The sequence below is a fragment of the Tachypleus tridentatus genome, chromosome 12, assembly GCF_004210375.1.
Source record: "Tachypleus tridentatus isolate NWPU-2018 chromosome 12, ASM421037v1, whole genome shotgun sequence".
Taxonomy (NCBI): domain Eukaryota; kingdom Metazoa; phylum Arthropoda; class Merostomata; order Xiphosura; family Limulidae; genus Tachypleus; species Tachypleus tridentatus.
The window spans coordinates 18,440,600-18,467,368 of NC_134836.1; the positions used below are offsets into that span (position 1 = coordinate 18,440,600).

At 30.1% G+C, this 26,769-nt stretch overlaps 1 protein-coding gene across 1 annotated transcript in view; it reads right to left on the bottom strand.

Moving 5' to 3' along the window:
- The window catches only part of Rme-8 (receptor mediated endocytosis 8), a 170,910-nt gene that overhangs the window by 31,666 nt on the left and 112,475 nt on the right, over nucleotides 1-26,769 (bottom strand). Inside the window, 11 exon segments of the mRNA XM_076472799.1 lie at nucleotides 420-536; nucleotides 4,114-4,227; nucleotides 5,348-5,515; nucleotides 9,819-9,998; nucleotides 10,320-10,511; nucleotides 11,855-12,039; nucleotides 12,593-12,728; nucleotides 15,907-15,985; nucleotides 17,218-17,330; nucleotides 23,990-24,191; nucleotides 25,341-25,495. Of these exon segments, the coding sequence (XP_076328914.1) occupies nucleotides 420-536; nucleotides 4,114-4,227; nucleotides 5,348-5,515; nucleotides 9,819-9,998; nucleotides 10,320-10,511; nucleotides 11,855-12,039; nucleotides 12,593-12,728; nucleotides 15,907-15,985; nucleotides 17,218-17,330; nucleotides 23,990-24,191; nucleotides 25,341-25,495 (1,641 nt within the window).

Consider the following 26,769-nt stretch of genomic DNA (forward strand, 5'->3'; position numbering starts at 1 on the left):
AATTTTTTGTATGTAAAAGCTTTATAAAGACAAAGTTTGTGAAGACAGACATGCTATCCTGAAAGTTAGAAATATTAAATTTACAAAGACTTGAATTAATACAAAGAAGACGTGGTTGAATGAGCCCACATCAAGCCCAGAATTAAAAAAAGTATTAGTATGTATCAACCAACATACATAATTATTATACTGTAAATTGTATAATTCTCATTAAAAAATCTTCTGTTATTTGATAGCCTTGTATTTCTGTGAACAAAGCCCTTTAAGAAGAGTTAATATCTTCCTGGATTTGGTCTGTTCTTTTGAATACAAACATTCCTTTATAAAGGACCTGACATTTATATCTAACTAATAAAATAAAAATAAAAACTCAAAAATACGTATAGTGCTATAAAATAAAATAAAAAACAATTTCTAACCTCTAATGGATAGGTAGGTTGTTCATTGTAAACTCGGACAAAGATGTCGCCAATTACAAGCTCTTCTGAATGAACTGTATAAACAAATTCTGCTCCAAAGGAAGGATCACAATCACCCTAAGAAGTCAAATACAAATAAATAAAATGAATGTGCTAGTACAAATAAATTGGAAGAATAACTCACATCTTAATATGTTACAGTTTCTAATATAAAACTAAAACAACAAACCAAATTAGTCAATGAGTAAGTTCACCTCTTGTTCTAGAAATGACCATTAAGGAAATATTGAAAACCCTAACATTGGTTCCTTTATATTTCTTATTCATGTGCTTATTAAAAGACTTCTAAAATTTCAGTTAGTTCACTGCAATGAATTGGTTTGGCATGTTTTGAATTTTCTCCAAAGCCACACAAGGGCTATGTGCACTAGCCATCCCTAATTTAGAAGTGTAAGATAAGAGGGAAGGCAGCTAGTCATCACCACCCACCACCAACTCTTGGGCTACTCTTTTACCAAGGAATAGTGGGATTGACTAGAAATTTATAATGCCCCCACAGCTGAAAGGGTGAGCATGTTTGGTGTGATGGGAATTCCAACCTGCAACCATTGGATTACTAGATTAATGCCTTAACCACCTGGCCATGCTGGGCCACACTGCATTAAATATCAAAATTTTAGCATTAAGTTACATGTACTGTTAATCCATGATTATAATTATATAATTACAATTTTCTCTAGTTCAACTTTGAATTTAATATTTTTAATGGTTTATTCTTAAATTAAAAAAGTAAGAAAAAAAAGCACAACTCAATTATGAAAGTTTTAACATGTGTAACATTACAACAAATTACGCTTAATTATTAATATAAATTAAATTAACAACTGGTAACAATGATATCTTCTATGCAAACATTCTACAAAGTTTCTCAACTTATTGCTTCATCAGTAAAGGTGTTGTAAATTTAAATGACAGTCAGTTTCAGTTCTTGTATTTATAAGATGTACAACACTCTTATAGACCAAGCAAAAACCATGGTGTTATAAACTACTTTTAAGTAGTATATACAGTAATGTAAATACATGAGTGTGCTATACTAAATATTCTTCTACAGCAAGTGTCTATGATTTGCTGGTGATAAATTTGATAATAAACAAACAGCACACATTTAACTTGTTTTAAAAATAGCACACACACATGTATATAAATGCTACACATTTCTTTACATCTTGTGAAAAGTTCACTTAACCTCAATTGCTTTAGAATTCAGTTGACAAGCAAAACTATTTTTACCTCAACCGCATCCATGTACTTATTGTCACATGAATTATTACAGTTGTACCTGTACTTTCAATAATAGTCTGCCTTTTGTCGAAGGCAACACAGGCTGGTTCAAATGGTTTAGAACACACTTTAACAAATTATTTTCTTGTCCTTTGCAAACTGTTAATCTTACCCTAAAGTATCAACCATTAAGCCATTCACATCCAAAACTGTTAATTTTTGCATTTCCCAACTTTTCTCTGACAGAACATCTCTTTCACATAGCTGTACTGTTACTGTTTCTGCTCATCTGGTCACGTCTATTTATACATCTATCACTAATGCCTTCTATAAATCTCTACAACCTCAACATCAATGGATTACAAACAAAATAAATTAATAATACTCTAAACAATCTTTTATATCTAACTCCTGAAATATCTGTAAAATCCTTTGTGCCCAGTAAATGCTCGACGATGGACTATTAAAACATTTTTGCTTTATGTGATTAGGTGGATCAAAGTGCACATTTCTTGAAATTTTTAGGGAGATTCAAAATTTCATTAAACAATTTTGTTAGCAATGTATGTCAGTAAATTTGACAAACAAATGTAACTTATTATTCACATTTTAATACAACATTAATTTATTAATATGAAAAGGAAGTCTTTAAATAAATTCCAAGTCTTCACTTCTTTGCATAACCTGATATTTCTTTGTTCCAAATTACCCAGTTTAAATGTTCTTTCTACCCTATATGTTATTGTGTATGTCATCAATTACACAATTATAATGTGTGTGTGTGTGTGTGTGTGTATATATATTTCTAAGCCATACTGTAAATTTATAGTCTCTAAGCTCCTTGCTTTACTGAGATATTTAAAAATGTCATGTCCTTTCCATTTCATTCTTTCTTTCAGAAAATGTCAATAACTTTCTCTGAAATTTGCTATTGGATTATTTATAGCCAAAAGAAAAAAAAAACCTAAAAAAAGGATACAAGTTTTTTTTATGAGGCCAGTAATCAACGTTAGAAAACATTTACCCTGAATTTGTTTGATTTTGTGTTGTTCAGCCAAACCACCTAACCAAATTTACCTATTTGTTAATAACTTAGTTTAAAAGCCAGTTATATTATAGTAGTTTTAAGGTTAATTTTAACACATGATAATGCTTTGTATTCTAATATGCATATTTCAAACATATAAGGATTAAAATCTTTTGGACCACCAACATTATTCCAAAAAAGTAGGTTTAGTATGCTTAACTCCATTGATGGCAAAAAAAAAAAAAAGGCTGAGTTCAATGTACAAGTACTAAAGTTCTTGTTTTACAGGTGTATATTTTTATTTGTTATAAAAGTAGCTGAAATATAAAGGTTAGAAAAGAAAATTTAAATAAAAAATTTATAGTGATATTCAAATGTCCTAGCATGTGAACATTGCATGACAATTGTAATTTGACCATGGTATGCTTGCAACTCAGTCACTTACAAAGCTGTAGAACTATGGTAAACCAATTTTGGTATACCATGAGACTAAATGAAGCTTTAAAACAATAAAACTAAATGAACCCAGACTTGAAAAATCTATTAGCTTTGTCTGAAAGAATAAATGGTGTATAATTGTTTGTTACAATATGCAGCCATTTAAAAAGAAAAGAAGGATTTTAGGCTTATTCCATATTTTTCAACTTTTCATTTTACCAAAACTTAATTTCACTACAGTTAATGTTAGGGTGGAGCAAGTAATGATAAAACAAAGATTTACTGATAAAAAACAAAATATTGTTGATGTTCAATGAGGAGATTATAGAGGTTATAAAAATAAAATAAGAAACTGCAAGATAAACAGTATTTATTTGAAATAAAATAGGGAATGGACCTACTTTAACTGATCATCATAACTCTCCTGACCATTCCTATCTCAATAATTACTATATTCTCTCTGTCTTATATTTCTTTTCTGACTAAACAAAGAATGGAAGGAAATACTGTGGTTTAGGCCTTAACTTTCTGATCACTTTTGATACTATATAGTAGAAACCATATAATAAATCATCTTATATAATTTTACACTCTTATGATATTAAGTAGAAGGAACTTACCAAACAATGAGATAATCATTCATCTTCTATGTAAAATACATAAGAAAATAGCATTTGTTTTTGTATGATTAAACCCCATAACAAATAGCCATAGACTCAGAAACAATTTTGTACAAATCATTTAGAAAATGTGTTTAAAAATTAACTAAAAATTATTCTAAACTTAACAATTTACCATTACATGCTATTACTTAAAGATATGTTTGAAAAATATCACTTTCTTTACAAAATAATTTGTTACAAGTCATTATATATTTTTTACATATCAATGTAATGTTAAACAAAAATCACAAAAAAACTGAAAAAAATTGTTTAAAGAACCTACAGTGCGGATTTTAGTTTTTTGTTCCCGCCTAAGATACTCAGTCAGTTCTGCTCTGGTGGCATTATTCCAGATCAAATAAGGACTTTCAGTGTTACTGTTCAGTATCTTCAAGATCTGTATTAAAATAATAGACTATATCTAAGAATTATCAGAAAAAAGTTAATGCTTCATTGATTCATAATTACAAAAAAATGAAAAATAATTTGAAAGCTGTTGCAGAATAAAGAATATAGGGTGTCACATTCAATGTCTGATTTTCTGAGACAAACAATGATTTTTTTTAACGTGTAAATTTAGAAAATACGTTATTCTCTCAACAGTTTAAATATTATAATTTGTAATTCCACAACTTTATGAAAATTTAGTGGAATAGAGGTAAGCAAACCATATACAAAAGCCACTGTCAAAACATGAAATATTTTAAAGCATACTGTACTATAAAGAAAATTATACTCATTTGTTTTCACCTAGTGAAAACAAAGTGTAAACCAATGTTTGTATTATAGAAGCAGCATCTGATCAAATCATCAAATACAGCAAAATATTTTTTTATTTTTTAAAAAAACAATTACTTAAAGCAAGTAGTACACAAAACTGATGACAAAAATATCTGAATGAACCAGTGAAGGGATTATTTTAAGAATAATTCTTCAATCAATAAAAAAATGTCCCCCAGAATAAGATCAAATGCATGTAAATAACAGACTGCCCTACATGCACTTGTCAACAATATTAAAACACACAGCAATTCCCCAAAATATAAAAAAGTGAAGGTGCCATTCTATTTAATTCATGTCAAATACAAAATTTCTAATAACAAAAAAAGTTAAAAACAAATTAAACTAAAATGTAGTCATAAATCAATTTCTGATTCATGTTGAAAATAAAACAATACAAAAATATTAAGTACTACTAATAAAAATAGGCCTGTTACAAGTAAAAAACATCCATTTCTCTCTATTGTAGAATATAAAGGAGTTCTCATATAACAAAATAATTGAAGTAAACTTTAATTTTACAAAATGTTTTTGTCCCAGATAGATCAGTGAGCCAAATTAACAAGGTTCAATAGTGAAGACATTTCTATTAATTATTTGAAACTTATGAATTCTGAAAAATATATGAAAGTAATAAAAATCAGTAATATCTGGACAACAAATATTTCACTCTGGGAATTCCTCAATGAAAACATTCTTCAAAAGATATATCAGTATATCTTAAGCAATTATCTCACCTCATTAGATGTCATAGTGCTCAAATTCCTGCTTAAATAAGGAGTCAGCAGTGAACGAAGAGCTAACTGGACTGCTAGATTTTCTGGAGTAGCCTTTTCACCTTTCATATAACCACCAAGACAGCAGCATGCTTCAGTACTTCTTACTGCTAGTTGATTGGCTATTTCCTAAACAAAGAAATAAACAACAGGGTGCTAAAAGTAATTTTACTGCAAATACTAATTTATACTGCAATTCAAATCCAGTTAAATTAAATTCATATTATATATATCAATTATTCATTTATTTTACTACTAGAGTAAGCAGATGCTGCTACTGTAAGACAGTTGGTAGACATCATGTTTCTTCATCACAGAATTTATCTCTATTTCTGTACATTGCTTATGCAAGACAGTTGACATCACATTTATTGGTTTGTGTTTTAGTTTTTTTAACTGTCTTTATATAAATTAATGCTGTATAAATGATCTTTCTATGGTGACAAAGTAAATGTATTTCTTTCAGAGAATCTGGTGTATAAATCTATTAAAACTAAGAACAAAAACCCAAAACATGCTCATATTTATGTACAAATGAATATGTAAGACAAGATTTGCTAGTGGATAAAAATATATAAATTTATTATGATTTGGTGAAGCTTGTTAAGTCACTGAAAAAACAAAATTATGAGCACCACAGCCTCAAAATTTTAACATATTTTCCTATTTGTTGTTATACAAGGAAGTGCCATGACATAATTTTAAATACAGAAAAATGTAAGCACAAACCGTATTTTGTCTGTAGCTAAATGAACCAAACATCTAACTTCATTAAAACCACAGTACATCAATCAGACTTCTAACCCTAGTACATAAGACTTGAAAATCTTGAAAATGAAATAACCAAATGGATTTAGTTACAGAATAATCTCTAAAAGTTTAAACACCAGTAAATAACATGAGGATATAATAATTTCTATTGTAACTACAGTACCACAAGTAAGTTCTGTAGATATACATCCACTGTTAAATCAAGAAGATACCAACATTTTATTAAATTACAGCATTAAGTAGCAGAATATTTAAAAGACAACTGTTTTCGTAATCTTAGCTTAATCAAATAAAAAATGTTGCATTTATTCTAAATAATATGTCACTACAGTTAGCAATCCTACACACATCACCACTAGTAAGGAGACACAAGATATAATACAAAAATGTTGAAACTTCTTGTTTTTATGACTTTAGTATGTACCTGTTTATCAGTTAAAATCCAAACACCCAAAATCAAATATACCCTAAAGGATGCTAAAATATTAAGTTTAAAAAAGTGAAAAAGAGCCTAAATAGGTTATAGTTTTTAAACACCATTGTATAATAGGTGTGGTGTAAAATGCATGCATAGACATAGTGCAAACAAGTTTTACCATAGAAAAAAAAAAGCACTTTTAATCTTGGAATCATCAACTGCAAGTTACCAAAATATCACATTTGTAATGCTTTTTATTGTTTATATATAAATTACATTTTTAAACTCACTGCTCATACATTAAAAATTTATGGTGATTTTTACAAATGTCATTTATACATTCTAGAAGCAGGTTGAAATGAAGTGCTCCAAGGCTTGTACATAATATAAATCAATTTATAAGTTCTTGAATAAACATGAATGTAAAGAAGCAAAATAGAATTAACTCTAATAATTTTCTTTACACTGCATGTTTTATACAAGTGCTTTCAGTTAAGACCATTTCAATACAAGCTCAAAAGATGCAAAAGTAAAAAAATTACATTTATTTTTGGCTTACTTTAGTAAAATCAATACATTATTTAGAGTCACAGTCTTAATAACAACAACATTATTGAAAGTATAAAAAAACTTCACATATCTTCAAAAGTATAAAGCCAATAGTGAAACTACTGGATGTTACAAAATTCTTCAGAAATTATAAAATAACAATTTAGCCATGTATTTGTATAATTAACCATTATTTTATACAGACCAATTTCTCATAAAATGTAACACTGATAAAAGAAAATCAAACTAAAGCAAATGACTAGAAAAATCCCATTTCTTCACCACTAATAGTGTAACTCTACTAGTTTAAAAGAATTGAAAAATAAATGGGTTCTTACATTTTTCCATTTAGAAAAAAAAATATGATGGAAGAAATGTAAAGAAAGCCTTGAAAACTTAATTTTTAAAAGTTTGTTAATACATGTATATGTATATGTATATATATATATATATATATATATAGGGCCATTATAAATACCTCAAGCAGTCTTGAATTTTCATAACTTCATTTCTATACATGATAAAATCAACCTGTAAAGAGCATTGAGAAGCATGATGCATTTATTTTATCATGATTTAGCAATAAATTGGTTGTTACTCTTACTTTATTAATTTGTTAATTATTTTATTTGCAGAAATAGGATTGACCCATGGCATCAATAGAAGAGAAAGTGAACTGTGTCCTGTGGTTAGCCAAGCTAAAATCTGTCATCACAGTCCAAAGAAGATTTAGAATCAATTATAATAGAGATGCACCACATAGGAATTCCATAACTAGCTGGATAACTAAGTTCAAATGAACAGGTTGTGTCAATGATAAGCCACAATCTGGAAGGCCAAGTGTAAGTGAGGAAAATGTAGCAGCTGTAGAACAATCCTTTGTTCAAAGTCCACAGAAATCAGTAAAACAGGCATCTTTGGAGCTGGGTATTCCAGACTCAACAGTGCATAAAATTCTCAGAATTAAACTTCACATGAAAGCTTACAAAATTCAAGTCCACCAAATGCTGCTAGAAGAGAATTATCATACACAATTGACTTTCTGTCATCAATTTCATGAAACATTTGTCAGTAATGCTTCATTTTTTGGACCATTTAATATTTTCTGATGAAGCAACATTTCACATTAGTGGTAAAGTCAACAGGCATAAGTGCTGAACATGAGGCTCTGAAAAGCCACATGAATTTGAGGAACATTAAAGAGATTCTCCTAAGATCAATGTCTGATGTGCATTAGAAAACAAATGTATAATTAGACCATTCTTTTTTGAAGGATGGGTTGTTAATGCTGAGAGTTATTTAGAAATGCTGCAAAATTACTTTATTCCTGAACTTACTTAATTAGAGCTGGTAGCAGATACAGCGTTTCAGCAAGATAGTGCACCTTGTCACATTGCTCTCAGAGTTAGGCAGTTTCTGAATGAAAATTTCCGTAACAGATGGAATGGAAGAGATGGACCACTCTTGTGGCCACCCGATTTGAGCCCACTGAATTTCTTTTCATGGGGACATGTAAAGCCTAGTGTTTATTCAACAAAATCTCGCTCTTCAGATGACCTGTGGACTAGGTGATTCATGATATTACTGAAATTCAACTGCAAAATGCATTTGTAGAACTTTGAAATTGCATCCCAGTTTGTATATGTAATGATGGTGGACATGTTCAAAATTAAACTATCAAGAACAATTCTGTGTAAAAATTTAATAAATTCTTTCATTAACCCTTTTTTTACAGGTTGATTTTAATATGTACAGAACTAAAGTTATGAAAATTTAAGACTGCACAAGGACTTTATAATGACCCTGTATATACTAAACAATAAAAGAATATTGTTTAATAATTGTAAAAATAAAAACTTGAATAGAAAACAAAATTAAATTAACTCTTGAAAATTAACTTTATTCAATTAAATTTCCAGCAAGAAAATGATTCCCATTTTAACATCTTTAAGTGATAGTAATTAATTATGTAATTAAACACATTTTGTTTCAGTTTTATTAAAACTTGCTTAAATATTTTGTACAAACAGTAAAAGCATAACACCTCTTTCAATAGTTCTACTCATACAGATTAAATATATAGTCTAATGATGAATAACTTAACTTATTAGGAATAATGTACATACATACATATAAGTGACTGCTTTATACTACATAAAAGAAATGACATGATACCAAATGAAAGTTTTAAAACAAATAATAAAGCTCAACCACACAAAATACTGATATTCATAAACATTAGACTAAAACAATGTCACAGTTTATAGCATTTTCCCATCTTTGATACCAATTATCCAGTTTTACTGTACCACCACTTCCATCACAGGAACAGTAAATGGCAAGAGTACCATACATCTGTCTTTTAGAGAATGGACCAAAATTATTAATAATAGGAAAGCAACTGCATGATTTTAATATCATAATATTGATGACTATATAACTAAAATTTAATCTCTACAAATGTTTGTAAACACAACAGTAGTCTCTATTTTATAAGTATTGACTATTTTCAATATAAATTTAACAAAGGATATTTACAAAATAAATAGTAAACAACTAAGGATAGAGTAAAATAATGTAGAATTTATACTACTGATTAACATGCACATTAAGAGCATCTCTGCATTAAGGAAAAAAAACAGGTCAAAACTTTAATGTTTTTATACTGATACAGAATACAAAATGAATCTGTACCTGTATGTTTGTTTCTTGAGAGCTTTCGATTCCTCCTTCCTCAAGAGTGTAGTCATAATCAAAGAGAAAAAGCAACAGGTGGAACAGCACTCCACTTTGGAATAAGTGAGTCTGCAATACACTATCAACAGCAAAGGCACTAATACAGCTGACAACAACTGAACAAAGGTGAGGAAGGTGCTGCAATAAAATATAAAATTTTGTTTAATAAAAAAACAAACAGATTTTGAGTCAAGTACTGATCCATCAGTAATATCAAGCATCATCAGTAACATAAAAACTAATTATCACTCACTACAGAGATCTAAAAATCTTCAAAATTAACATACCATTCTAAATGTTACAGAGTTTGAATTCATCCCTAAATGTTCAAAGTTCCTCATTTTCAACAGCAACAAAAAACATGCATTAACATGGAAAATATTATTTCAAAAAACTTTTAACACTAATTTTCTACTACAAAAAATTCTCACTATCATGCAATGAAAAATCATGTTCAACCTTTAGAATGAGTATCCGACACAAGTCTTTTATCATGTCAGGCATCTCCGAGATACGTTGTCGACAGTCTGGAAACTTGGCAGCAACAGCAAAGCAAGAAGCAATGTGTGAGCACACCTGTACTTGCAGGTCATCAGGCTTGGAAAAGTGGCTCAATACTCCCACACATCTTGAGAAGGCATCTCGCAATAACTAATAACATACATAAACTAGCTTACATTAATTTGTGAACAGTAAATCTTCATGCATGTTATAATACTAGTTCTCCCTCACAGAACATGCTCAATGACATCTGTTCAAATACGATCTCAAATCCTAATCTAAACACTGGCTTTCATAAATACTCGGACTTTTCATAATTTTACTTACATTTTCTCATAAAGTGTTGTGCAACTATTGCAGTTTCTTGAATTTTCTTATTCCAATTACCATACAAAATGATCAAATAAGTTTATCTGCAATTGTGGTTTGTTATTTTGAGTTTCATTTTTATGTTTGATTATTGCAGAGACAATTGTTTAATGTTTTGCACACAAAAATTGAAATAAGAAGATCTAAGAACCTACAGAAGGTGCATAACACTTTTTACAAGAATATGCAACTTAAATCATGAAAATCTCAAGTATCTATGAAAGCCAGTGTAAAAATTAAATTTTGAGATCAAATTTCAGCAAATCTCATTGATTGCATTCTAAAAATAAATAGTTTTTGATATTTTTCTGTTATCTTATAAAATATATAAAAAAATTAACATTTTCAAGGGGGGGGCACTTTTTCTTGTCTATCCCTGTATGTACATGATACCTCCATTTTACTTAATGTCTAACATTATACTGGCTGACTGACTTATGCACTGTTGAAACTTTCTAACTGTTTTGGTCTATCAAAAAACAAAAGAACTGCACCTATATCAAACCTTCCAGCCAAGTAAAAGTCCTAGTATGGTATCCCGCAATCCTACATTAGTAATCATTCCCATTAAACATACTCAAAGGAAGTTTAACTTTTGTTTATCTGCACTTGAGTATGACTCACACCCCTGTGAAAAAGGCCATACAGAAGTTTGAACAAGTACTCGTGTATATAAACTTGGCCCACACAACAAATTTTAAAACATTATCCTAGATATATAGGAATTTGGTATCCTATAATTATTTTGAACCAGCTAAAATCCAATACATTGCTATCAAAATTATTGAACTGTATGATTTTCTGATATCTGTCTAGACTATTAGGTAAGTAAGAGAGACAGTTCTGATTGTTTGTTTGTTATTGAGCACAAAGCTGGACAAAAGGCTGTCTGTGTTCTACCCACTGTGAGTATTGAAGCTCGATTTTTAGCATTACAAGTCCTCAGACTTAAAGCTGAGCCAAGTTGGAGCTGACTATAATGAGTTATTTACTGAAAATAAATATACCATGTTATGGACTTCATCAAGTATTTTATGTCAAAACATGTAATAGTAGAGAGAAGTTTATAAAGTTATAAACGGTAATAAGTAAAAGTTATCTAAGTGCAAGAAAATGTAGCTTACTTCTAAACCCCCTTCTCGTCTTAGTTCCTCTGCATTTAATGCTGAGCAGTTGACAGTATGATAGGCTGTTTCTGTAGCAGCTGCCAAAAGACTCTTAGTTTTGGAGAACAAATGTTCATCTTCCGTTTCCATTCGAATTGTCTTAATCAACATAGGGTACCCTGCATACTTGTATGGGTGGAGCTCTGGTGGACAAAAACAGGTACATTGTAAATTCTCTATGCAAATACGTATGTACATATAATCATTAAATATCAAACATTTTGTTAAGCACTAACTACACAAAAGCTTTTAACAGCATTTATTTTATAAATCTTAGAGCATAGTAGTTGAAAATTCATATTTAAACTTGCTGCTATTGAATCAAAATTTAGCTAAGGTGTATTATTTTGTAAGAGAAGAAGAAAAAGGTTTTTTTGTATAAAATAAAACTGACAATAGCATACTTAAAAACAAACATTATTACTAAAATAACAAAATAGCTAGTTGTATAAAGATGGCTGGACAAGTTTCTCAGCTTCTTCTTTGTCTTGCAATCACAGTTTAATATTTTTCTTTATAAAAAATTAATAATTTTCCCATGCTTATGATTATCTATTGTTATTTAATTCAGGAATGCAGACCTAAAGAGTCTTGAAAAATCCCTTATATAACCAACTAGGATTATCTAGTTCTCAATTCAATACTATAACTAGATTGCTCACAAAAAGTGTAAAACAGAGTTTCTATGGTACTAACCATCTTTGTAGCGACTGAACAATATACTTTGAGTATTCAGTATTAGTATAATGTCTGCTGGATTTGGACCTTCTGTTTGGCGAGATGATTTACTGCATAGAAATTCATATGCCTTGTTTACCTCTTCAAAGATTTCCTAAATTTGAGAAGAAAAACATAATACCTCTGTTAAAAGAAATGATTTTACATGGATATAATCTGCACTTTATTACTTTATAAGGTAAAAACTGTAAAGTAAGTAAATGCGTGTTATTTTTTGGCCTGATGTAATATGCACAACTAAAGCTTATATAGTATTAGGATAATTATGCACATAAATACAAGTACCCATGTGCACAGCTATATTTTATATAGTAAGTAAAAGAGCTTATGTAGCTACACGTACTGTCTGTAAAAAAGTAACTCACGTACTTAAAAGTTAAATAAAAGAATTGAGCACATCAGAACATTTTGCTACTTCCAAGAATGCAGCATTACATGATACTAGTGATGCCATGAATATTACCATACCTCTCACTTTAGTTATTGAAGGCTTTATTTTAAAGAACATTTGCTGATATTATGTTCACACCAAATAAATTTTACATTTTCATTTTCACAGTAACGGTGTGTATATATATATTCTATGTTATAAAAACAATTTTGAAATTACAGTTAATTTAATTGTTTTTTCACAAAAGAATTCAACTTATTTCCTGATAGAAATTAATTTACTATTGATGGAAAGATTAACGTTTTTTTATATTTCATATTCTATCCGTTTCATTGTAGCTGACAAAAGAAACACGTGAGGAATGAACAGTAAACCAAGTAATCTGAATAATTTTTCTTTTCTTTTGAAAATCTTTTGAGTAACTAACCTTTTTTTTATACATTACAAGAAAAACTGCTACTTTTAATTAATATATTTTCCAAGTAACTTTTTTCCTCATACAGTGCTTCTTTTAAAATGCAAATGACTATCTGAGGCCAATAAAGTTTTCATAAACCCTTATTTTTTCAGCCTTATGATGAGTTTAAGTTCAATATACATGAATATCATTTTTCTCTTTCTTAGAAATGTTAGTAACACTTCAGTTATTTGTCCAAAAACAAAGTCAGCAAAGGCATCACCCACATACCTGATGTAAAAACAAAATACTAAATGAACCAAACTCTTGAGATTGTAATCAAGCATGTTCATACAGCTGTTATTGTAGAATGTATGGGTTGCAACAGTCTTTACAAATGAATAATGCAGAATTTAAGGTCAAGAACACAAAAACATGAATGTGCTTTATTACACATCTATCAACATCTTAAAGATATGTACTATCATACTGAAAGCAAAAGGGATAAATATTATTTGGTATGAACCAAATACTTATATTTGTTTTACGATCAATGTTAATTTATAATGTTGAAAACAGTATAATACATATATTATAAATGTGCACTGTACCAGATAATGCCACTTTAATGGTAGCTAAACATGATAAATTCTGTTTGTAGTTGTTTATATTTCAACTTTTATAGGCACTCTACTCAAGGCACTCAAGCTGCATTGTTGTATAAAGTTTACGTATATTGAGGGTGAGCACATCATGTTAAGGTTATTTTGAAGCCTCACCACATTTTTACAGTCTGTGTTGCCACACAGTCATATTCTACCTAAAGGCTATGCATTTTGACAACAGCCCTGCAGCAAAGACTTCATTGAAAATACTTTGTCATAAAGCATACTTTTCCTCTTTTCATGTTTTTTGTATGCCATTTAGTGTACTAGGGTGATGGTTTCCCTGTAATCATTTTAACAACCTAATTGCACAGATATCCATATGCACTGTATTTAGCAACTTGACAAATATGTCTTGAATATTTATTTCAACTATAAAAACTTTTAAAAGTAACTGCTTTACCCCTGCTGTGAATTGAAGTAAGAATTGAGATGTTATGGGTGTAAGCAATCAATTCATCCATACCCTTAATTGATTTTCCATGTTTGATGGCTAGTTTAACATCAGCACATGGATTTTGTCTGACAGGTGGGATACCCCCAATGCATTTGGGAGCTATTACCAGAGGCATTATCCATTTTGACTTTAATGTGGCAACCAGAACTGACAATGGGAACTCTACCAAATCTTTTTAATGCTTATTTTATATTACATTCATTGTTGTTTTATAATGTTGATTTTAATTCCAATTGAAAGTATTATAATAACTTACAAGGGAAAGCACAGAAGAATATAATAATGTCGACCACACTATATCAACTATGCCCAGTATTGAGAAGGCCTAGTGCCAGAGCTCATCAGGTTGGGTGGGAGGATATGATAGACATCATAATGGTTGAGATGCTATTTATACTATTAGCTGTGAAAGCATCTGAACTCTTGTAGAATTCGAACAACAACTATTTTGGTGTGAATTAGATTAAGTTGGTTAACTGTAATTTTTATCAATTTTGGTTAAGTTGTTACACATCAGAATTAGGTTAATAACTTTTATTAACGTCAAATTATTTCTTTACTTTAACCTTATATTATTTACCATTAATGTTTCTATTTTACTCATCATTCAGAAGAACTAGTAAAACAGCAAGCTAGTCTTTTGTGAGACGCACTGTATTTTTCAAGTGAATACATCAGCAACACAAGAAATTGATATTAACATGTTAGCCACACTATATATGCTATATCATTGATGACAAGATTTTTTTTTCTAATACCAAAGCCCTTTAGGCCAACTCAGACATAATGCAAGTGTGTTTGAGATGCTACTTGTACCATCAACTGCTTGAACAACTGTTTGGGTATGAATTAGATTAAACTGGTGCATTATAAACATACATATGCAAATACACACATTATAAAGACCATTTTTAAATCTTGCACTAAATAACATTATATAATTTCACCTGTTATTAAATACATATTCAAAATATTTAATATGATTATCATATACAAGAACAAATGTTATTGTTATTTATTGCAATTCATCACATCTAATTCCAAACTTTTATTGTAATACTTTCACAAAAAAATTACTCCTCTAGCAATCCTACTATTCATTCTATTTATCTATTCCCTCTTATATACAATTCTTTGCAACATAAATGTTGCAATACATTCACAACTGTTCTTTTTCAGCAAGCATTTGTTTTCCAGAATGGAAAAGGTAATTTATGTTAAATAATAAAAGTTAATAAACCATAAATGTTTATAGCTGTGCACATAAATCTTTGGTGTATAGTTTTTGTATTATTTCTATGAAACAGCCAATGAATTTTACAGTCTAAATACAAATAACAAAAATGAGAAGAAAAAACGTACCCTTCCTTCAGGATTTTTGTCAGGGTGATATTTCTGTGCTAGTCTGAAGTATGCTTTTCTAATTGTGCTTTCATCATGCCTGTTAATGTAAAGATATTTTATGAAATAGAATACAAGAATAAAAATTTTCATTCGAGATTCTTCCTGAAATAAATGTTAAGCAAAACGTTTGTTTGTTTCTGATGTTTTTGAAAAGCTACACAGGTGTCATTCATTGACTTGTGGGAAGTGGCTGGTCAACAATCACATCACCAACTCTTTGGCTACTACACTCAAGTAGTGGAATTTGACCATTAATTTCATAACAGAACCAGAAAATGGGCAGTTATAATTCTTAAAACACTAAAATCACAGTTATTCTTATGATACCAACTATGAGTCATCACTATACATGTGTATGTGTATGTACATACACACACACACACACACATGAATACTCCTTTTTTCCAATGTACTTTTATATATATATATATTTTAAGTAATTGACATAAAAATTAAATTTAATCCAACAGAAGTTGAGCCCAGGAAAAAAGACAAGTACTTGCAGTAAACTTCCACTAAATATAACCCATCTGGGTGTAGTTTAACAAGTTTTGGCCAAACATGAGCAATATTTCTTTCATTGTTTGCATGACTTAGGCATCATTTTATAACAAATACTACTGAAAACAGGTTAAAATCAAATACAAGTTCTAAAAATATTTCCACTGAATTAATTTTAGAATTTATTAAATACAATATAAAATGTCTTGTTTAAGAGTTCCAAAGGAGGTTCATGTTTCGAAAAGGAAAATGTGTTTTTACACCACTTTGGGTTAAAACTAACAAATTATGTTCAACTTTTAATATCAAATATCCTATAAAAATGAACAATCAAAGGATGTAATTTTCAGATTTACTTATAGAATGGCACTAACACATATACGTGTCTCTTGCAAATATTGTTGAAAAAATCATTTTCCATGTATTTGTCATCAATACTCAAATTTCATACATTCTAGCCAGTTTGACTGCAGTGTCAGTTTCAAAAAGGTATGACTTGCATTGCATGTTTAAACTTCTGGGTTTTGAAGTACTGACAAAAAAATTATATACTTAACAAGACTAATCAATAGGGCCATTCCAAGAACATAATGTTCTAGTAAATTACAAGGTATGTACATATACAAGTCTTGCTCACTCAACCAGAATCTGGAATTGTTCTCGTATCACTGAAACAAATGAATTCAAATTAACTGCAAATCAGTTACATGCATATTTTTCTGTGATTTAGATAATATTTTTTACTGGAAAAATATAAAGTCAAGTTACCCTTCCCCAGGTTTCAGTCTCAATGCTTTATATGCATCTTCAATAGAAAGGTTTGGTGGTTTTTTCTCAACCTCTTGTTTCCAAGCATCAAGAACATCTTTTAGCAACTTCACCTAGATACAAATCAAAGTAACAGTTGACAAAAAGTTAAGGAAAATATTGGTGAACCAACAATTTGAACTTCTTTTTGGGATAATTTCAAAACCAATGCTAAAGTGTTCATCACAGATTACTTAGAAGATACTCAAAGCCTTATACATAAAATGCATTGTCTTTAAATAAACCTTGTACTATCTTACTGATGAAAGAAAAAATATGACTGCATCCCTGTTTCACAAAAAGCAATTAAAGAAAAATTTTTTGTGTGAAAGTAAAAGAGAACTTTCTTGTAATGAAGTTTTTTTTGTTGTTTTAATGAAAAGCTACACAACAGGTTATCTGTGCTCTGTCCATTATGTGGAATTAAACTACAATCATAACTCCTTAAGCTTATCACTGACTCATTGAAAGATCAGTAAATTATGAAATCCAGTTACTTAGCCTTCAAATTATAGAATGTTCTGTGGTAAAAACACATCTATTAGAAGATGTTAATGTCCTGTAATAACTATAGAAGAATGAATTTCTATGTCTTTTCTACCATCACTAGAAGTTTTCAGTATGATCAACCTGGATAGGGACTATTGCTCTGCAAAGTAATTTCCTCATAGAAAACAAATGTGTAATACAATAAAGTAAATGTTGCCTTCTCTTCCTTATCTGCTTTCCAAGCCTATCGACTACGTACAGATGATGTCTTCCAGGGACCTATTTGAGCAACTAAAACAAAATCCATGAAAAAATATATATGTAAAACCAGCTTGTTTGGGTTGGGAAAATTTTTATGTAGACGAGTGAACAACGTTTCGACCTTCTTTGGTCATTGTCAGGTTCACAATGACGATGACCGAAGAAGGTTGAAACGTTGTTCGCTCCTCTACGTAAAAAAGTTTCTCAGCCCAAACGAGCCGTTTTTACATATATATTTTTTCTACAAGTGGGTTTTCTCAACATCACTGATTAAAATCCATGAGAGTACCTTTTAATCATGTCAGCCAGCCTTTAAATATATACAGATCATCAATTGTCTAGAGTACAAAACCATCATAACTGTAAGTTTCAAACACATAAATCCTTCAGATAAACATTTTTGAAATGTTGTATCATCAGTATAGAGATAATAAAGTACCCAGAAATTTAAAGGCTCTTAAGCACATATTCTTTGCCCAGTGTGATGGCATATTTCCATTTGTCACAAGGTGGATAAATAGTGCTCATACAGGTTTTGACAGTTGCCCTTCCAGTTGGTTAAATGCTTTGGGAGGAGCTGGGGAATACAGTTCTTGTATCACTTTTACAGACCTAAATCCATGTGAATTATCTTATTCACAGTTCCAAGGGAGGTTCCTGCTTTAGTAACAAAAGAATGTTGTGTTCTTGGGCCACTTCTGACAACAGGTTGTTATATTTTCTTCAGTAACTCTTGGTATAAAACTGGTAACTAGTTACCAAATAACTTGTATTTTTGGGTGTGTTTTTCTCTGCTGAGACCAGGCCTTTCCTTCCTTTGCTTTACAAATAAAAAAGAAAGATATATCTATTTTTGAAGTACTAAATATCACATATTTATCCTTTCATAATCACAGTATAGGTTAAATTCATATCAGAAAACTTTAAAACAGTACTTTAAAAATAAATCAAATTTATATGCCAGTTACACTTGCTAGTCACCAAACTTCAACAAGAAGGCAAGGGTTTTTAACATAAAAATAGTTACATGCCAATACATCATAAGAGTGACCACAAGCAAGGTGACTGGATATATGGAAACTGCTACTGCAGGCTGTAAGCAATCTATGTAAACTACAGATCATTACAATAATATTTCAATGTTCATTTCAGGCTTCATCCTTGCACCAAAGATGCATACAAAATCCAAATGGGTATCCTTACATATAACAATGCATACTGTGGTGGTACATACTTTATGTAATAAAAAATAAATTCTGAAGATAGTCATTTAGTTCTTGGCAACATGACTTTGAAATCCACTTTGCGATGCTTAAGTTTTTCACACTTCATGCAGACTTGTTAAATGATGGTACCAGGCCAGCAATACACCCATTTTATTGGAAGTGCAGTTCTCAGACAAAAGCATACATTCTTCTTTCTCCCTTTGTCAAAGCACTTCTCCTTCAGGTTGATTTGGCAATATAGCAAGCAAAAACCATCAGAAGAGTTTGACAAATGTTGGTGCAGGTATGCTCAAACAAGGAAGGCTGAGTGAAATACTTTTATTTATACCTGTTACTAAACAGCATGGCCTTAAAAATACTATGACTTAAGGTTGATGGACAGTGTGGAAGGGAAACAAATGTTAACAGTCAAAGTATGTGCAAATGCCCTCAAACTTATACAAAGGTATAATTTCACACCAAATATGCATGAAAGTCAATGTTTTGATGACTGCTGATTGCATATTCATTGTCTTTGTTGTAATTTTATGGAGGTAATATCTATTTTTCTGGTAAAACAAAAAAGCTCTGCTCAGTGTAATAAGTCTATGCAGCAACACAACTTTATTATTTATTAAATTATTAATTTACATTGTACAGCATAACTTTTACACAACAGTAAACTTTTCCTAAGGAAATGTGGTTTCAAAAACGCTTGCTTACTTTTTTGAATAATAGGGGTGGGACCCATTATTCAAGTAAGCAAATAAGTATTCAAATACAAACTACTGTAAAAAGAAAAAAAGAATATTTAATATCAATGGATTAACCAACTGATAATAATGATGCCTGATGTATCAAGCACTATTAATGTTTAAGTTACATTAAACTCAGGATATTTTGTATAGGAATGGTTAGGAAACAAAAAGTGCATATTTTGGAACTACAAAGCAAAATGTTTCAACTCCCCTTAAAATATGGCTCAAGGTAATTTACTTCCATGAGAATATTTTGGACGAGCAGAATATGTCGTGGGTAAGACAACTATGACAGTTCACTTGTTTTGGACAAGTGCACATTTTGAATAAATTCAACCCAACTTTAATATTTTAATTTATGATTTAATTACACATCAAACTGTACAGTTCTGGTCATTACTCAATGTAAAAACCCAACTATCTGTACCAAAAGAATTTTTAAGACTTTAGTATATGTGTGTATATGCATTTTGAAGGTATGTAAAATTTGGCAATTGGTCTTGACAAAGGAGGTAACCTCATGTTGATTTTATTTGGAAGTATAAAAAGGAAATACAAGATAAGAGCAATAGGAAGCCCTAATTTAGGAGAAGGAAAGGGTTATTTATGTGCCATTTCATTTAAATTATCTTACTTTTGTTTTTGCTTCAACGGTCTGAGCTGAAAGACTTCATTGTTGTTTGTTTGGTTGGTTGTCATTGCTGGGTTGTTTTATGTTCTCAAAGTGAAACTTAGGTATGTAGGTTAAAGTTAGGTTTTTTTTGGGTAGGTAAAAGTATTGACCTCATAATGTTGCAATTAAGTCAAAGCAACTTATCTGACATCAGTCTGAAAGTTTGCAGTTAGAAAATATTGTACAAATTCCTGATATATTGGTTATAATAAAAAAAATAATAATGGTCATACAAATAACATTTTTATGTACATATGAAAATTAAACAAACACTGAAATCTGCAAAGAGACCAAGAGGAACAACAATGTTGGTGAATACACTGAAGATGGACAGGATACTTGCCATTTTCACAGATATGGCTTGTTAAACTTTTCTGGTTTTAATATCATGGAGAATCTAACACCATGACATGTGGTCTGGGCAAGACATACAGAAAAGGCAATTTGTTTACGTAGGGTGCTAATAATTTCAGGACAACTTCACTAACCCATCATGTTCCTTAGCATTCATACAATTGGAGTTGAAGCAGAAAATATGCAAGATGAACTTGAAAAAGCCATTAGAAGAATTCTCTCCAAAAATTAAGGGACTGCTTTCATTGGCCTTAAGGGAGTCTACTGTTTGGTAAAAGTAAATCTCCAACTGCATAAATATGACAGTTTGGTGAACTTGTCTTCTAAACTCAAATGCTGAGGGGTTGACAAGCAAAATGTTTGTAAAACAAATGCTACATATGAAAAAAAGAAATATGTTCATTGATTTTCTTTAGTCCTGCTACACTCATTTGGAAGAATTTGAACACTCACATTGAAAATATCAAATGTTAGAGCTTATGAAGTGCCTCAAACCCTGAAGCATAATCTGTTGAAAAAGGAGTGTACTCATGATAAAAGGCAATGAAGAAAGTATCATAAGCAGTAATAATAAAATTTACATGACAAGCTTGTTGTTGAATAAAAATCCCATTATATCAAATGTCACTTTATCTTCAACAAGTTAACTTTAATAACATCCTGTGCTGCAAAATCAATTCAATACCTAGTAAAATACCAAAAATTTCTCACTATCCTGTTTTATTATTTCAAGATGTCTGCTATCTTAAAAGAAAAATTTTAGGAATAAAAAAGGTGTTTCATTTATCAAGTGAGGATCATGCAGCTACATTAAGTGAGATGAATGGCTATTTACGAATCCATCCTATGCATATATTGTATGCTTGATGTCTTGATCATCTACTTCAAGTCCAAATATCCCAAGAGTGCAAAAGAGTTTCTTGAAAAAGACAGCAAAGTATGACTTTGTTGCAACAATATATCTTTTGATGACAATCCTAAAAATAGTCTCAAAGCTGTGCTTACTGTTCCAGAAGGCTACAGAAATGTATGTTCAGAAGTCACATGTAGATGTATATGAGAATAATTTGTTAAAAGTGAAGAATGGTAACACTGATGTCCCAGACTATCTGAACAAACTCAAGAACTATGAGCAGTTGTTCTTTGAGTTAGGCAGCATGTTCCTGCAGACAAATGCAATGTAGACAACAGGAAGACAGTCTTTATTGACATGCTGATTTTCTAGAGGACTCAGACGTAACACAAGCTGTCAGTGCTCTTTTTATCAGACCAACATTTTTCTTGTTAGCAAAAGACATATATAAGTGAGGCAATAATAAAATAGACACTCTCATAGCCAAGTACAGAGCCCCAAAATCAAGGCAAACCAGTGATAAGATTTTGACTGTCCAAGCTGTAATTGATCCTATAAAAATCACAGAGGAATGGAGATTGGAGAGACTGTTGTGAGAGCTACCCAAGAAATAAATATGTCAAATCTTGCATCTTTTATCTTCACAGCATCAATTTATGCTATAGACTGTGAGTGAGGATTATTTTCTCAAAATGTAATCAAGACTACAAAGAGAAATAGTCTTTCTGCAGATAGAGAAAATAACTTGATAACAGTGTCCCTGGAGGAACCTCCACCACATTAAAAATTTATACTTTGTGATATTGCTTTCTCTAAGCAATCTTTCAAAGATTTGTTGGTTTCTAAAGATTCAATTTATCAACTCATTTTATTCAATGTTTAAAAAAGTGGTCATACCTTTCATACAGTGATCTGATTCAAACCCATGATGAATATATGGATCACTACATTATAATTTAATCAAACTAATCTATATTCATATTGTAGCTGCAGATTTTTTGATACAGTATGAATTTAAGTAACTATTTCTGGTACACTGAAGAGACAAGAAAAACAAAACAATATTCTATTAATCGGTGTCCATGTGAATGTAAATCTCCTCCCCTCAAACCTTCTACTGAGAAGTATCTTGTATGCTAGAATGGTGCCTTTAACTGCTTTTATATACAGTTTTACACAAGACTACCATAATTACTTCTGAACAAGAAATTAAAGTTTTAATTAGCAAACAGTGACTGAAGACTTACTGCCACACAAATTTCTTTTGTTGTTGTCCCAAGCCATTATGCAATATTTCAAACAAAATAATGTTTTTGGTTTTGATTTATTTGCTCTTGTTCTGTATTAGTAATAATAATCATGTGGTATAGTATGAAACAATGAAACTATTCTAAATATATAAAATCAAATACAAGAATTTAACTATGTCTATGATTATATCAGTTTCTTTCCCTCTCAAATAAACATTTTAGTGTACAAAACATGATACAGCAATATTAACATTACATAAACATTACAAAAACAGGAAAACAAAACTCTGGAAAGTCATATAACTGTGGCAGAATTTGCTTATTTCATTAACACTGCATATGTTTTTTGTTATTCCAAAAATAAAACCTATATATTAAATGCCAACAACAGCTGTGAGTAGAACAAACATAAATATAATTTGAATACTTTAACTACTAGTTATTGTTAAGATAGGTGCTTTCTCTCATAGCTCAAAATTTTTTTCACACTGACTCAGCACAATTGTCATGGAAGGGCTCAATAGCCTATCAAATTTCAATTCTGAAATATAGATTAGTAATGTTGATTTTTAAACTTCTGTAAAATAATATAATCAACTTGTACTTTTCACAGTTTGAAAGGAAGTTAAAAGCTACTTGGAAAAATAGTAACTAAACTCAGATGTAATTATCATTCAATAAAAAGGTTACCTAAACTTTTAAAATCAAAGTAAGTGATACGCTGTTTTCTTAAACAAGGCTTTCTTAGTGTCTGAGTAAAAATTACATTGAGCATTTGAACTACTAATTTAATAATAATAATAAAATGAAAAACTGTCAACTACAACAGTTTCCATCTTTATACTTATTCTTCCTATAGAACAATATCGAATCTAATGTGTAGTTCTTACCGGATCTTTAATTGGCCAGTCTGGAAAACGACAGGTATCACATAAGTGTCGCAAGTAGTAAATATTACAGAAGAGTTCATTTTCTAATTGAGGATATTGGATCACTGGAATGGAACAATACTGGTACAAGGCTTTGGTGTTGGAATGAAGACGTGGGCTGAATTCTGATATGTGGGTAGCAATCTTTTCTATCATAAGTCGCCTAAGAAAAGTTAAAAGTACACTCTGTTTAGAGATTTCAAAAATAAAAATTTTTCAATGAAATGATATTACACACTATTAAACATGTTGTACTGTATTTTGGAAACTGTTTCTTGTAAAAAATATTAAATTACTCTAGGTAGCACAAATATTAAAATATAGTTCTATATAAGTTACAAAATAAACACTTTGCATGTTGTATCAGATGTCAAAAGTATATAGAAATATTCAGTGTTTGGTATTTTAAGTATTGAAATAATTTAGCAGATTATATTAAATTGTGATTTTCTGAATATCATTCACACCATTTGATGGACAAATCAACCCACCTTTGTAAAACTTTTTATTGTCAAATGTTCCATTACTAGCATATGAGTCCCATCTACTATTATATTATGAAACTTGAATTAAAGAACTGTGTAATGTTTCATGATCACGAGAAACCCACTTAAATTAAAAATGTATTTTGAAAATGGCTGGTATGGGTATTAAAACTTCAATTAGAATAAAGTACAGAACAACATTTCGAGCTACTTAGGTGTTGTCTTCAGGTTAACATAGAGAGTTTTGTTAACCTGAAAATGACTAAAGAAGGTCAAAACTTTATTCTGTACTTTATTTTAATCAAAGTTTTAGTACCCATCCCAGCCATTTTCAAAATACATTAATAATATTTCATTTGCAAATTGCTGGGTGCAACTTCAGTACTATACACATCAAATTTAATAGATAAGAAATCCAAAGACCTTGCAACTACAATTTTTTATTCTTTATGTTTCAATTATACCCAACTAACTAATCTGACATATTTTTACAGAAAATGATTCAGGATGTTTCATTATTGATGAGCCATGCAAATGGCAAAACTGGTCTGTTGCAAAAAAAGCAATGAAAGAAAGAGTTAATGCACATAAGCCAATCAGGAATTCTTTCTTTTCCATACTGAAATGACACATTTTAGAGAAGAGACAAAAGTTGACCATATTACATATTTGGTATAGTCAATTTTTTATCTTCTTTTGTTTGGTAATTTACAAATATTCAAATATTCAAGTTTACAGCTATTATAAATATTTACATCAAACAGTAAAAAAACCAAAACTGTTTTTATCTAAAACAAATACCTAGTACTATTATGACTACATCAAACCTCATTTCATTGTTCCATATAGCTTCAGGGGTGTCAAATTCTCCTAAGAAAATCTGAGCAAATTTTTCTGCTCCATGGTTTTCTAAATAGCAAACCATAGCTTCAGGCAGGAGTTGGCCAAGTATACTTCTTTGCATGATACTAGATGATTGGTTCTGTATGGAAAAATGACAACAAACAATTCAAATAGTTATTAAGCTTATTCTATAATTATAAAAGTTTACTATATTCTTAATTGAAAAACAGTGTTATAAAGCACTGCATGATTCAGTATTTAACAAAAATTATCAAGTTGTATCGTGGCATTCTTCACTGATCCAATAATAAGCATTTGTGCAATAATAATAGTAAAAAAAAAACATTTATGATTTCAGATGGTATTTTATGTGAAAGATTACGATATAGATACTTTAAATGTAACAAAAACAGAAAAAAACTGAAATTTTAAATGTTCTTTCGCTCATTTAATGGAATATACTACCTTAGTTTTTATCAGTATTTGGTAATATTATTTTAAAATGTCAGCAACTAAAAATGTGATTGGTTTGTTTGAAATTAAGCACAAAGCTACATAATAGGATACCTGCATACTGAAACCCAGTTTCTAGTGGTGTGAGTCTTCAGACATGCCACTGTGCCACTGGGGAGCAATGGGATTGGAAGAAAAATAATTTCTAGCTTGAGTCTACATCATGTCTTACTCTCACAAAATACAATACGGCAAAAAGACTAAAAACATTATTTCTACATAATCAGAAAATAAACTTCAAAATGTTTTGTTTTATAACTCATAACAAGAGAAATAAATATGCCAAATGAAAAAGTATTTCTCAATTTAAGTTGACAAAAAATAATCATAGTTAACTGTTGCCACTAACAAAATCTTTACATAAAAATAAAAAGAAAATTGTATTGATAATGACACATCTGTAGTTGAAACCACCAGAAAGTCCAGTAAATGTGCAAGAGTGCAGCCTAAAAACAACTAATGCTGTCTATGGGAATTAATATGTAGAGTATAACAAGATTTATATACTCAGGAAAAATAGGCTACTGATAATCCTTTTCAAGTTTGAGATTCTAACAAACAGATAATGTGAGAGACTTCAGATTCCAATAAGCAGATAATGTGAGACACTACAATTTCTAATAAATAGATAATTTGACACACTACAGATTCTATTAAGTAGATGATGTAAGTTACTACAGAACAAAATAAGTACTAAGTGAGCTGGGAAAAATATAAGGCAGCCAAATGCCAGATAGAAAACAAAATAACAAAAATGACATATAAAATGGATAATTGTATAAACTCAGGAAATAATCACAGTTTAATATATATCAGCAGCAATGCAATTACAATGGAATTCAAAAGTTAAATATCAAAATTATTGGGAAACGTGAAGATGTAAAAAAAAAATTTACGGGA